Source organism: Trachypithecus francoisi, unplaced genomic scaffold, assembly GCF_009764315.1.
Source record: "Trachypithecus francoisi isolate TF-2019V2 unplaced genomic scaffold, Tfra_2.0 Lachesis_group0, whole genome shotgun sequence".
NCBI classification, from domain to species: domain Eukaryota; kingdom Metazoa; phylum Chordata; class Mammalia; order Primates; family Cercopithecidae; genus Trachypithecus; species Trachypithecus francoisi.
In genome coordinates, this window is record NW_022681453.1 from 88,836,639 (window position 1) to 88,850,196 (window position 13,558).

At 41.9% G+C, this 13,558-nt stretch overlaps 1 protein-coding gene across 2 annotated transcripts in view; it reads right to left on the bottom strand.

Annotated features, from left to right (window-relative positions):
- The window catches only part of LNP1 (leukemia NUP98 fusion partner 1), a 61,455-nt gene that overhangs the window by 28,470 nt on the left and 19,427 nt on the right, over positions 1–13,558 (bottom strand). For both annotated transcript variants that reach the window (XM_033211478.1, XM_033211479.1), the window contains exon 2: positions 1,050–1,238. In XM_033211478.1, the coding sequence (XP_033067369.1) occupies positions 1,050–1,205 (156 nt within the window). In that variant the 5' untranslated portion in view covers positions 1,206–1,238. The remainder of the gene's footprint in view (positions 1–1,049; positions 1,239–13,558) is intronic.

Here is a 13,558-nt window from a genome sequence, read left to right on the forward strand (position 1 = left end):
TAGCAACCTGAAGCTGAAAGAAGCGTTGAAGATTGCCCTTTGTCCCTGAGTACGCATTTGGCAAGGGATCTATTTTGAAATATTTGTGTCTCAAAGAATTCTCATTCCTCAAACTTGCTGATCACCAGGAGTAACAGAGGTTGCCTTATACACTTTCACATGTCTTATAGACATTATGTGTCTGGGAAGCCTGAAGTTAAAAATAAAATAATATTACCCCAAACAAAACTTACTTGGTTCTGGGGTTGGCAACAGCAGGGGATTGGGAAACTATCCTCTGGTAGCTGACATTTGATGTGACTTACAAAAAAGAAAAGCTGTATTATTGCTGTGTAACTGTGAAGCGGAGGACACACATGTCTACTGTGGAGCCTTCTAGCATCACAGGAGAGCAGAGAGAACAGCCACCTGTACCTGCCACTGAGTCCACAGCTGACCAAGCCCAACCATTCCCCTCTTGGGAGCTTTTCTGCATCTTGTGCCCCAGATACCAGGTGCTCTGCCTAGCCATAACAAAACAGTGCCGAGGGCAGGAGAATGTTAGCTCCCTCTCCCATCTAGAAACCAAATGGCCTCCCTGAAAGAAAAGCAAGTATGTCAAATGTCTCAAAGGTAGTGACTTGTTATGTGGGATCCCCAGTTCCTTAGAAGGTCTACCAAAGAGTGGAACAATTTTCAGTATTTTAAATGGAAATCACACATTGAGCCACAAGGCTACACAGACTAAGTATAGCATTAAGTTTCTTTCCTTTGGCTTAAATTCTGTCACTCAGTGGGATTATCTCAGTCTTATCAGGAGCTCTGGAGAGTGGTTAAAGATATCTCAGATAACTAAAAATGAAGAAATCATTACCCATTAGATGAAAATCAGGTCCCTTGAAAGATAAGATGGAATAATAAGAGAGATTTCTGTGGGTATGAGAAAGACTTGGAAGTACTGGTTTTAAACCAAAGAAAACTTTATATCCAAAGACTCCTCAAAAAATTATTTAAGAGAAACCCCCTCCCCTATTCCAGCTCTCCCCTCTGGTTCCATGACAATCACTCACTGGGCAGGGCAGGGAGGTTTTCCTGTGACTGGTGGCTTGTGGTCGGTGGCGTTCCCGGAGTCCTCTCTGATCCTCCTCTCTCCAGCTGTGGCCCCAGAAGCTGCTCATCCATTTGGCAAAAGACACATCATCATCATCATCATCTTTGTGCTCCATGTAAAGGTGATGCCAAATATTGAAGGCCTGCCCCTAAATCCGACAGAGGGAAATATCACCCAACAGGGCTGACAATGAAACTCAGGATCTCCCCAAAAGACAAAATGAAACTGGTCTTTTTAAAATGGTCTCCGATACTGGCATCCTTAAAGGAGAAAGATTTACTAAACAACCACTTCATCATCAGGCAGCCTTGGGCAATGTCTATTTATAAATTGTGCAGCCCACATTCCCCTCCCCTTGTCTTTTTAAATTGAGAGGCTTTCTAATCCTTCCATTGCTGGGGCTTGTGCCTCACAGCCTAAGGGTGGGAAGCAGAGTCCACTGCCTGGTTTTCCCTGTGCTTTGCTGCCAATGACATGTGATGGCATCTCCAGCTGTCAATGATGATGGAGCATGACCCTCACAATATGCCTGTCAGCTCCAGGCAAGCTCTGAAATGGGGCCACATACAAGGAACACACTGACCACAGCTTGCCAGGTAGCCAGCTGTTGCCATGTCATATCTAGAGCTAGATACTCTCCATATAAAATGATATTGATATAAAATCCAGCTCCTGGATCAAAACGAGTAGTTTTTAAAATTGAGGTATTACTTATACATGTACAAATGTAAATAATATACATGTAAAATGTACAAATCATAAGTGCACAGCTTGATGGATTTTTATACACGTATACCCCTGTGTTACCACCACCATGCAGGTAAAGACATAGAACACTGCCAGCACCCCAATTGGCTCCATGTATCCCCCTTCCAATCCATACTCCCTTCAAAAGTTTACCATTAATGATCTGTGTCACCTTGTTTTTGAATTTACTTTCAATGCATTACACAGTATGCATTATCCTATGTTATTCAACATTATGTCAGTGAGATATACCCATGTTTTTGCAGTAACAGTAGTTGATGCTGTGTGTAGTATTGCATTGCATCAACATGCCACAATTTTTAAAAATTCAGTCTACCAGTGATGGTCATTTTAGCCTACCATTTAGGTTTTTTCTAGTCGGGGCTTTTGTAAATAAAGTTTATATAAATTTTATAGTCCCTGTCTTTTAGTGGGCATTTGGGCATTTTTTTCAAGGTAAAGAGAATATTATGTTTATGGAACTCCTACTTTGCATCAAGTATGGAGCCGCCAAGTATTCCATATATGCTCATTTTCTTTTCTTCTTTTCTTTTCTTTTCTTTTTTTTTGAGATGGAGCCTTGTCCTGTTGCCCAGGCTGCAGTGCAATGACAGGATCTCGGCTCACTGCAACCCCCACCTCCCGGGCTCAAACGATTCTCCTGCCTCAGCCTCCTGAGTAGCTGGGATTATGGGCGCCTACCACTACGTCCAGCTAATTTTTGTATTTTAAGTAGAGACGGGGTTTCACCATGTTGGCCAGGCTTGTCTCAAACTCCTGACGTCGTGATCCACCTGTCTCGGCCTCCCAAAGTGCTGGGATTACATGCATGAGCCACCACGCCAGACCCCATATATGCTAATTTTCTTATAACAACCCTGTGACTGGGAGATCTGTATGACATTTTATTGATAAGGAAGTTGAGATGCAAATAGATCACCCCTTGCCAAAGTGAAATTAATACTAAGTGGTAAAGCCAAGTTTGAAGTGGGCAATAGAAAAACAAAGTCCAGGCTCTTTCCACCATCCTGACAGTATTTCAAGAGAACTTGGAGAAGTCTTGCATTTTCAGTCAGGAATTCTTGGCCATTTGCCATACGAAAATCCTTCCTTGAGCTGCAAAAAGATAAGCTTGGTAACTGTGACCAATGTTTGTAGAGCATGGTATCACAACTTTTATGTTACTAAGGAAAAGTAGCCAAAGCTTAACATATCTTGTAACATTTTTATTTTTTGCAAATGGCCAAGACTTCCTGTGTTATCACAACTCATTGCTGGAGGAATTAAGCACATCCTGTGGGACTTCACTGGAACAGGACTTTTTGGAAGAGTGTGCCTAATTTCCTCCAGACTGCACCCCATATGCCTTTTCTATTTTCTTTCTCAGTTTTACTTTGTATCCTTTCAACATAATAAATCTTATCCATGAGTACGACTATATATGCTGAGTTCTAGCAAATCCCCAAACTGGGATGACAGCTACTATCACAAGTAGGATTTGCTAAAAAAACAACCCAAATCACTGAAATATGGCTAAAGCAGGGTTTGGGAAAAGGGAGGATGAAGAGGACATGATGGTGAATCTTCAATGCCCAGTGGCTACCTAGCCATCTGTAGTACGAATCAGCTGCTGAGATGATGTCTATTGTGAGAGGTAAAAGTTACCTACAGAATTCAAAATAACAGACTCAACCCCAGGACAACTGGCTCATTAGATTCCCTGGATACTTTTGGCCACGGGTAGCTAAAATGAAGGGATTAAAAAGTGCAGCCTGGCTGATGCCTTTGGGTTTTGCTCTCTCCTCTAGATGAGAAGAGAAAGGGCCCAAACATTCCCAAAACACATTTTGCATGGGCCACAAATGTTAAAAGTTTGCATTGCTTTCTCTTCCAAGTGGGAAGGAAGAGAAAGCAATGCAGACTTCTACCATTTTTGTTAAGTCAGTTCCAAGAGCTAGAACAAGACTTTAGACAAACCAGCAAGAAAGGGGAGTGGGGGGAATAATACCCCATCGCCTGGTACAGCAGCCCCTTGCATTCCAACTAGAAATCTCTCAGCAGGTATAATGTAAGTCATACATGCTCAATTTACCACTGTACTACTAGGAGTTTGAGAAAACCTGCAATGAAAAAAAAAAAGAGATTTTTAAAAAATGGCTTCTATTTTGTGGCTATTGCACCTGAGTGAACATATGACAAAAACTGATGTAAAATATTATATGCTGATCATTTCATAAATGCTTGAGGGATTACCCCAGTTAGGGAAAGTGACTCTGTAAGAAATATTAGGAGAATATGCACCTCTTGATTTTTGTTGCTAGTAGATGAATTACAATGTAAACTCTGAGTATTTAAATACTGAAATCTCCATAACTGATTATTTTGCTATAATTTTGGCCTGTTGGAGCCTACGGGAAAAGGTAGACAACATAGAAGGATAGTGCATCTCCACTGGAAAAAACACCTTTTGAGTTTTAAAAAGCGGTTTTTAGTTTGCTAATAAGTTCTTATAAAATCAGGTGTCTGTCTGACCCTCAGAGGCTAGTGATTTTCCAGCCTAATGTGCTTATTTTGGAGCGGGTCAATTGGACTCTAAACCTGCCAATATAAAAAGGGCTTAGAAAACACGTCTTGTCAACTGGACTTGGAATACAATTGTTTGGCCCTGTATCTTCTTGGCTTTGCTGCTGCTAAAGAAGAAAAGTTGCTAGCTAGTTTGGAATCCTGAAGTCACAGATCCTAACTGCCTGGAGCTTATGCGAAGCTGAAACTTGATACTGTCTGTGAGGGACTGTTTCAATCTCTGAAGACAGGCATAGGCTCAAGGAACAGAACTCAGTCTCTGGAACTATTGCAGGTTTGTTTACAACACTCCTCTGTGGGGCCATAAACTATGCTATCACATGGCTCACTTGCAGATGCCTACGGGAAAGCGTTTGTTCTTTGATAGGACCATTTGAAACGGAACTAGTTGCACCAGAAATGATTGATCCCAAGAACCCTGTCAAAAGCTGCAAGCTGGGGGAGAGCACATCGCAGAGAGTGGGACCCCTCCATCCACTCCTGACAGATAGGGCTCTTGACCCATTCTAGGGATAGCTTACTGCTATTAATTTGTGTTCAGCTTGCCAGAGTATTTTGAAATTTGCAATGATGGATTGATAGTCTGACTCTTCTTTGCTCACCTCTCTTCTTAGTTAGGCAGTTTGATTGCTAAATGCAGCTGCTCCTAGACAGAAATTGATATTTTCTAGGCTGCTTCCTGAATAAATAATCAGGACAAAAGGGATAGGGTAATGTAAACACAGTCTGAACATTTTTTAAAATTCAGGATTTTGTCCTAGCCCATTCTGAAACATGATGTGGTTTTTCTGGTTGTTACATGAAACAGTGATTTTCTATGTAAATCATTTTGTCCCTCTAACACCCAACCCTTCCTACCCTTCCTCATAAAAGGTCTAGATAAGAATAAACAATGGCTGGTGAAGTTATGATTTCTGAATGAATCACACTGTTGTGTAATAGCAAAGAAGAAAAAAACTCGGCACCTGGGGCAGGAGAAAGAGGACATTAATGATCTGTTTTTTCAGAACTGCTCCTGAACACCAATGCTGCCTTTCCAGGATGCTGTGAGGGCTTGAATTCAAACTGACTGCTGAGCCTATGATCACACCCAACAGTACTGATTATGAGAGAGCAGCAACTGGCCCCAGCTCCTCTAGCTTCCAAGAACACCTCCAGATATTGTCCACGCTTATGAGCAAAACTGACAGAAACAAACTGCCTTCAGGCAGTCCTACTAAAACAAAGAACTTAACTGAATTATTTAGACTGGACAGGGAAACTGTGGGCTGAAGTCCTCACAGTGGGAAGCCATACTGGGAGCTCCGCTAACCTGTGCTACCTGACTAACGCATGTTTTCACGGGGTAACTGAATTTGAATTCTTCGTTTCTAAGAATGCTCCCTGGGATTGTACTTCCTGTGTAAATATCTTGACTATCATGGCCTGCCTCAGCCCAAGAAGGCATGCAGGTCAGCTTCAATTTACTACCCAGAGATGTGCTGTGCTTGAATTGATGCCTCCGGCTAGGTTAAAAAAGGTTAATACAAAAACGTAAGGAGAAAGCCACCTGGCTTCCTAAAATTAACCTTTATAGCTAATGGGATTTGTTTTAATTGGCTAAATCCAAGACCTCCGGATTTTAAGTAAAGTCAATATTCAGGTTAGTTTCATACTGTGTCGTGGGACCCTACTGATAATAATTTTGCTATAAAATGCCTTGACCAAGGAGATCAGCTACACAGAAAATGGTTAACATAGCAGGCCTGAAACTGCTGATCCTTAGAAGGACCGGCTTGCAAGATTAGCCCTTAGCTGGCTTCTGGGAACTTGGCTGGTAAACAGTTCTTGCAGTAACATAACATTTTCCTTAAATTATAAGAGTGGTCTAAATTGTTTGCCCGACCAATGTGGTTTATGCTGAACAACTGACTTTCTTCTGCAAATCTGGAGTTTGTGTATGTGGTAGGCAGAGTGTGCCGACCTGACCAACACCCAGGAAATATCTGGGGTACCGAGTCTCTATTAAGCCTCCACAGTAAACACTTGCCTTGCACATGTGCCACAACTCGTTGCTGGAGGAATTAGGTGTGCACTTTGTAACTCCACTGGGAGAGGACTCTTGGAAGCTTCAGCCAGATTTCCTCCAGACTTGCCCTATGCAACTTTTCTCTTTACTTGTTTCGCTTTGTATCCTTGCACTATAATAAATCTTAGCCATAAGTACAACTATATGCTGAGCCTTGTCAGTCCTTTTTAGCAAGTCAAGAACCTAAGAGTGGTCCTGGGGAACCTCCTAATACTGGAATGAAAGGGAACTCTTCAAATCTTTAACCAAAAATTATCCCAAAACAACAAGATGTAAATACACCCCAGAAAGAAAAAAAGATTTCGCCGGGCGCGGTGGCTCAAGCCTGTAATCCCAGCACTTTGGGAGGCCGAGACGGGCGGATCACGAGGTCAGGAGTTCGAGACCATCCTGGCTAACACGGTGAAACCCCGTCTCTACTAAAAAATACAAAAAAAGCTAGCCGGGCGAGGTGGCGGGCGCCTGTAGTCCCAGCTACTCGGGAGGCTGAGGCAGGAGCATGGCGTAAACCCGGGAGGCGGAGCTTGCCGTGAGCTGAGATCCGGCCACTGCACTCCAGCCTGGGCGACAGAGCGACACTCCGTCTCAAAAAAAAAAAAAAAAAAAAAAAAAAAAAGAAAAAAAGATTTCGACTACATTATAGAAAATGAGACTTCCAACTCCATTTCTTCCCTAGCTAAGCCTATTTCTTCTTTAAAAATATGAGGAAAAATAGCTCCCTACTCTGCCTACGCTAAGGTTCTTAAAAACAAACATGGGGCAGCAAAAATCAACAGCAGAAAGTGTCAAGTCTTTCAGCACTGGGAGAGAAGCTCTTCTAGGCTTTCTTGGGAGCCCTGGCCTGAGGGGAGGCTCCAGCCCACCCTTGAAGCCCAGACACCTGCTTCCCTAGCAAGGGCCCTGGGCACCTGCCTTGAGGAGTTGCTGCTGGGGACATGTACCAAAGGGAGTTGCCCTTTTGACCCTGCACCTTTTTGAGCCTACAGGATGTGTGCAAAAGCTGCCAACAGTTGCACCTTCTGAGCTGAGAGTTTGAGTATTTTCTTATCATGCTGAATGTGAAAAAAATACCTTCTCTTAGAGAATAGGAAGTTTGTGGTGTATGTATTCTCATAAAGTGACCAGACATCGTGGGTGCCCAGGTAATCAGTGAAAATGATCCTTGGGCTGTCAAGTGGCTTCTCAGTGCCCTCTCTCTTAGGAGACTATGCAATGATGAGAAAATGATTTTCCCTTTATTTATTTTATTTATTTATTTTTATAGAGACGAGGTCTCACTATGTTGCCCAGGCTGGTCTCGAACTCCTGGGTTCAAGCAATCCTCCAACCTCGGCCTCCCAAAGTGTTGAGATTATAGGAGTGAGCCACCACGCCCACCCAATTTTCCTTTTATTTATTTCATTTTCCCAGTGCCATGCCTCTGTGGCAGTAGTAACTTATTTTTTTTAATTTCAATTTTTTTTTTTCCTTAACAGTTAAGGGAAGGCATCATTGTTCATACTGATTTCAGGTTTGACTGAACTGGTCTCATTCTAGAAAGGAAATGCTATGTCCAGAAGAGCTAAACTGCTACATCTTCTTTTCTTTTTTTAATGGCCAAAATACATCAATGGTTTTGAGTCAGTTTTTACTTCCCAGAAAGCAGTGCTTAAATACTTGAAACTGTGTGCTATGTTCTATTCAATGACCTGATTGCCAGAATCTTGTTTAGTGGCAATGTGTCATAGTATAATCATTCATTTCCATGTATGTTATCACGTTATACTGTGAAGTTTGCCACTCTTTTGAGGTGGTCATCAGACACACCTTTTTTAACCAAGCGTCCTGAAGCATGTCTCTAAGGGTATATCACCATTATTTTTTATTCTAAAAAGCCATGAAGCATGTATTATAAGAACTGTTTTTAAACTATACCACTAGTGGTGTTAAAAAAAAAAAAAAGGAGACAAAAGTATGTTTTCAGAGATTTGCCTACAAAATATTGGTTATATAAATATCCAGTTACCTAGGCCGGGCGCGGTGGCTCAAGCCTGTAATCCTAGCACTTTGGGAGGCCGAGACGGGCGGATCACGATGTCAGGAGATCGAGACCATCCTGACTAACACGGTGAAACCCCGTCTCTACTAAAAACTACAAAAAACTAGCCGGGCGAGGTGGCGGCGCCTGTAGTCCCAGCTACTCGGGAGGCTGAGGCAGGAGAATGGCGTGAACCGGGAGGCGGAGCTTGCAGTGAGCTGAGATCCGGCCACAGCACTCCAGCCTGGGTGACAGCGCGAGACTCCGTCTCAAAAAAAAAAAAAAAAATAAATAAATAATAAATAAATAAATAAATATCCAGTTACCTTAGCATTAAGCATCATTAAATTCTTCAGGATTTTGGTTAATGGTGGGCTTCATAATACTGTTAGACATTGGAAGAGGTTTTGAAGAGCCAATAAATCATCTCTTCCACAACAGACCTTCAAACACAGCCCTTACTCTCATCTGCCAAAGATGAAATCTGTGCAGCTTTGTCTCCAGAAATGTTATTAGTTGGTTGACCTCTCAAGGTCTCTTCAATCCCGAAGGCACCAATTATCCTAAAACAGATGAGCTACTACTGTTAAAATTTACTACTATGTAAAAAACTTTTTGGGAGGCCAAGGCGGGCGGACCATGAGGTCAGGAGATTGAGACCATCCTGGCTAACACGGTGAAACCCCGTCTCTACTAAAAATACAAAAAAATTAGCCGGGCGTGGTGGCGGGCGCCTGTAGTCCTAGCTACCTCCTGGGAGGCTGAGGCAGGAGAATGGCATGAACCCGGGAGGAGGAGCTCGCAGTGAGCCGAGATCATGTCACTGCACTCCAGCCTGGACGACAGAGCAAGACTCCGTCTCAGAAAAAAAAAGCCACTTTATCAATCCAGTTCATCAGTGTGCTATACTTCAGAAAAGGCTTCCTTTCAGTTATTAACTGCAATGTCACAGAATCTAAAGGTAATGTCTCAGCACTTCTGTTGAGTCTACAAGCCTCGCCATAAGAAGTGATCCAGCCGGGCGCGGTGGCTCAAGCCTGTAATCCCAGCACTTTGGGAGGCCGAGACGGGTGGATCACGAGGTCAGGAGATCGAGACCATCCTGGTCTACACGGTGAAACCCCGTCTCTACTAAAAAATACAAAAAAAAAACTAGCCGGGCGAGATGGCGGGCGCCTGTAGTCCCAGCTACTCGGGAGGCTGAGGCAGGAGAATGGCGGGAACCCGGGAGGCGGAGCTTGCAGTGAGCCGAGATCGCGCCACTGCACTCCAGCCTGGGCTACAGAGCGAGACTCCGTCTCAAAAAAAAAAAAAAAAAAAAAAAAGAAGTGATCCAAACAAGAACTGGGGGAATTCAGAGTCCTGGGTGCCTCATATTTGACAGGGACAAAATGTTGCAATTTACAATAAAGAAGAGGATCATCATACACATAAAGATAACTGACAAAAGACAACATTTAGGAAAATAAATGCAAAAACTAAAGTTTGTGTCAAAAAATAATGTGAAGTTTTCAGACTATTAAAACAAAAAAACTTAAATGAAGCTCCATAACAATCTTTTCTGAGGATCAAACGTCATATGTTATTAGTAGGAATAAGGTCTTTATGGAAAGGTATATGGCAACACGCATTTAAAAGCTTTAAAAAATTTTTGCATCCTTTGACCCAGAAATTTCTCTATTTTTTACAAGTAGATACTAAACATACAACGATGTTTGTTCATATAACGTTATTTAAAATGGCTAAAGCTTGTAAGATGTGGAAATATCTTAAAAGTACAACAACTGGAGATCAGGCTAATACATTATATTTTTACAATAGAATTCTATGCAATCATCAACAATCATAGGATTTAATGACACAGGAAACTTCTCAAAATAAAATAGGTGACAAAATAAAATACAATACAGGGTGATAATTAATTTTATGTGTCAGCTTGCTGGTCTATGGTGCCCAGATATTTGATCAAACATTAATTCTGGATGTTTCTGTGAGGATGTTTTTGATGAGATTTACATTTAAATAGGTGGAATTTGAGTAAAGCAGATTTCCCAATTAGTTGAAGGCCTGAATAGAATACAGATTAACTGCCCCAGCAAGATAATCAAGAAATAGACCCACATGTATTTCTAGCTGAATTTTGGAAAGAGTACAAAAGCAATTTAATGGAGGAAGGATAGCCTTTTCAACAAATGGTGTTGGAGCAATTGAACATCCACAGATTTAAAAATGCGTCTTCAGCCTCGTGCAGTGGCTCATGCCTGTAATATCAGCAGTTTGGGAGGCCAAGGCAAGAGGATCACTTGAGCTCAGGAGATTGAGGTTCCAGTGAGCCACGATTATGCCACTGCACTCCAGCGTGGGCAACAGAGCAAGATTCTATCTCAAAAAATAAAAAAAGATTAGGGCCGGGCGCGGTGGCTCACGCCTGTAATCCCAGCACTTTGGGAGGCCGAGGCGGGTAGATCACGAGGTCAGGAGATCGAGACCATCCTGGCTAACACCGTGAAACCCCGTCTCTACTAAAAATACAAAAAATTAGCCGGGCGCGGCGGCGAGCGCCTGTAGTCCCAGCTACTCGGGAGGCTGAGGCAGGAGAATGGCGTGAACCTGGGAGGCGGAGCTTGCAGTGAGCTGAGATCCGACCACTGCACTCCAGCCTGGGCAACAGAGCGAGACTCCGTATCAAAAAATAAAAAATAAATAAAAATAAAAATAAAAATAAAAAAAGAACATTACACACAAATGAACTCAAAATGGATCACAGACTTAAATATAAATTGTAAAGACTTTTAGAAAAAAAAAGCATAGGAGAAAATCTTTGGGATCAAGAGCTAGGCAAGAGTTCTTACACTTGACACCAAAAGCATAATCTATAAAAGGAAAAATTGATAAATTATACATCACCAAATTAAAAACTTTTGCTCTATGAAAGCTCCTGTTAAGAGGATGAAAAAGTAAGATAAAGACTGGGAGAAAATGTTTACAAACCATGTATCTGACATAGGAATAGTAACTAGAATATATTTTTTTAAAAAATTTCAAAATTCAACATTAAAAGAACAAACAATCCAATTAGAAAACAAAGGCCAGGCCGGGTGCGGTGGCTCAAGCCTGTAATCCCAGCACTTTGGGAGGCCGAGACGGGCGGATCACGAGGTCAGGAGATCGAGACCATCCTGGCTAACATGGTGAAACCCCGTCTCTACTAAAAAAATATGAAAAAACTAGCCAGGCGTGGTGGCGGGCGCCTGTAGGCCCAGCTACTTGGGAGGCTGAGGCAGGAGAATGGCATAAACCCGGGAGGCGGAGCTTGCAGTGAACTGAGATCCAGGCACTGCACTCCAGCCTGGGAGACAGAGCGAGAGAGACTCCGTCTCAAAAAAAAAAAAGAAAAGAAAAGAAAACAAAGGCCAAGCATGGTGGCTCACACCTGTAATCCCAGCACTTTGGGAGGCCAAGATAAGAGGATAGCTTGAGACCAGGAGTTTGAGACAAGCCTCGTCAACACAGGGAGATGCTGTCTCTATAAATTTTTTTTTTAAAAAAACTAGACAGGCATGGTGGCATGCATGTGTAGTCTCAGCTACTCAGGAGGCTGAGGTGGGAGGATGGCTTGAGCTCAGGAGGTTGAGGCTACAGTGAACTGTGATCATGCCACTTTATTCCAGCCTGAGTGACAGTAAAGATCCCATCTCAATAAGAAGGAAGGAAGGGAGGGAGGGAGGAGGGAGGGAGGAAGGGAGGGAGGGAGGGAGGGAGGAAGGAAGGAAGGAAGGAGGAAGGAAGGAAGGAAGGAAGGAAGGAAGGAGAGAAGAAGGAAAGGAGGGAAGGAGGAAAGGAGAGAAGGAGGGAGGCAGGAAGGCAGGCAGGCAGTCAGGCAAAGAAAAGAAAACAAGAAAACAAGCCAATGACATCAAAGACATTTCACCAAGAAGGATATACAAATGGTGTCTATGGCCATAACACCCTGAATGTACCCAATGTCATCTGATCTCACAAGATATACAAATGGCAAATAAGTCCATGAAAAGATGTTCAACATCATTAGCCATTAGATAAAGACAAACTAAAATCACAATGCAATATTACTACATACCTATCAGAATGTGTAAAATTTAAAAAGAGTATTAACACCAAATGTTGAAGAGGAAGCAGAGAAGCTAGATCATTCATACATTGCTGATGGGAATAAAAAATGGTACAGCCACTTTGAAAAATAGTTTGCCTATCTCTTCTAAAACTAAAAATACATCCACCATATGACCCAGTGATTGTACTCTTGGGCAATTATCCCAGAGAAATTAAAACCTATCTTCATGCAAGAGCCTGCACATGAATGTATAGGCTTAACACACACAACTTGACATATTCAAGAGAACTATGTTGAGTAAAAAAGTTCAATCTCAAAAGGAATTTTATAATTGTATAAATAAAAATATAATCCTATATAAATACAAATAATTTTTATATAGCATTCTTCAAATAACACAATCATAGAGATGAAGAACAGATTAGTGGTTCCCATGGGTTAGAGATTGGGGAAGTGGCTATCAGAGTTTAGTTTGAGGAAGCTTTCTGATGATAGACCAGTTCTGTACTTTGATTGTGACAATTACACAAAGCTATGGATGTGATAAAATTGCACAGAACTACATACACACACACACACACAAATGAGTGTGTGCATAGTTAGTGAAATCTGAGTAAGTTATATGGATTATACCAATGTCAATTTCCTGGTTTTGACATTATACTATAGTTATACAAGATGTCAACATTAGAAGAGTAGGTGGAGAATGCATGGGACTTCCGTGTATATTTATTTGCAACTTCTTGTCATTATTTCATGTAAAAAAGAAAAATGACATATCAAGAAAAAGAAACTTCTCTAAATGGGTAGCTACAGGATCCAAATGCCATTGAGTTAGAGGTACTCTGGGAAAAAAGCAATAATGACGACACAGATTTTTAATCTCTTTGAATCCCCACATGAAAACTAATAGAGCAACTGTAGCAGAAAAAAGAAAGAAACCTATGGACAGCTCTACAA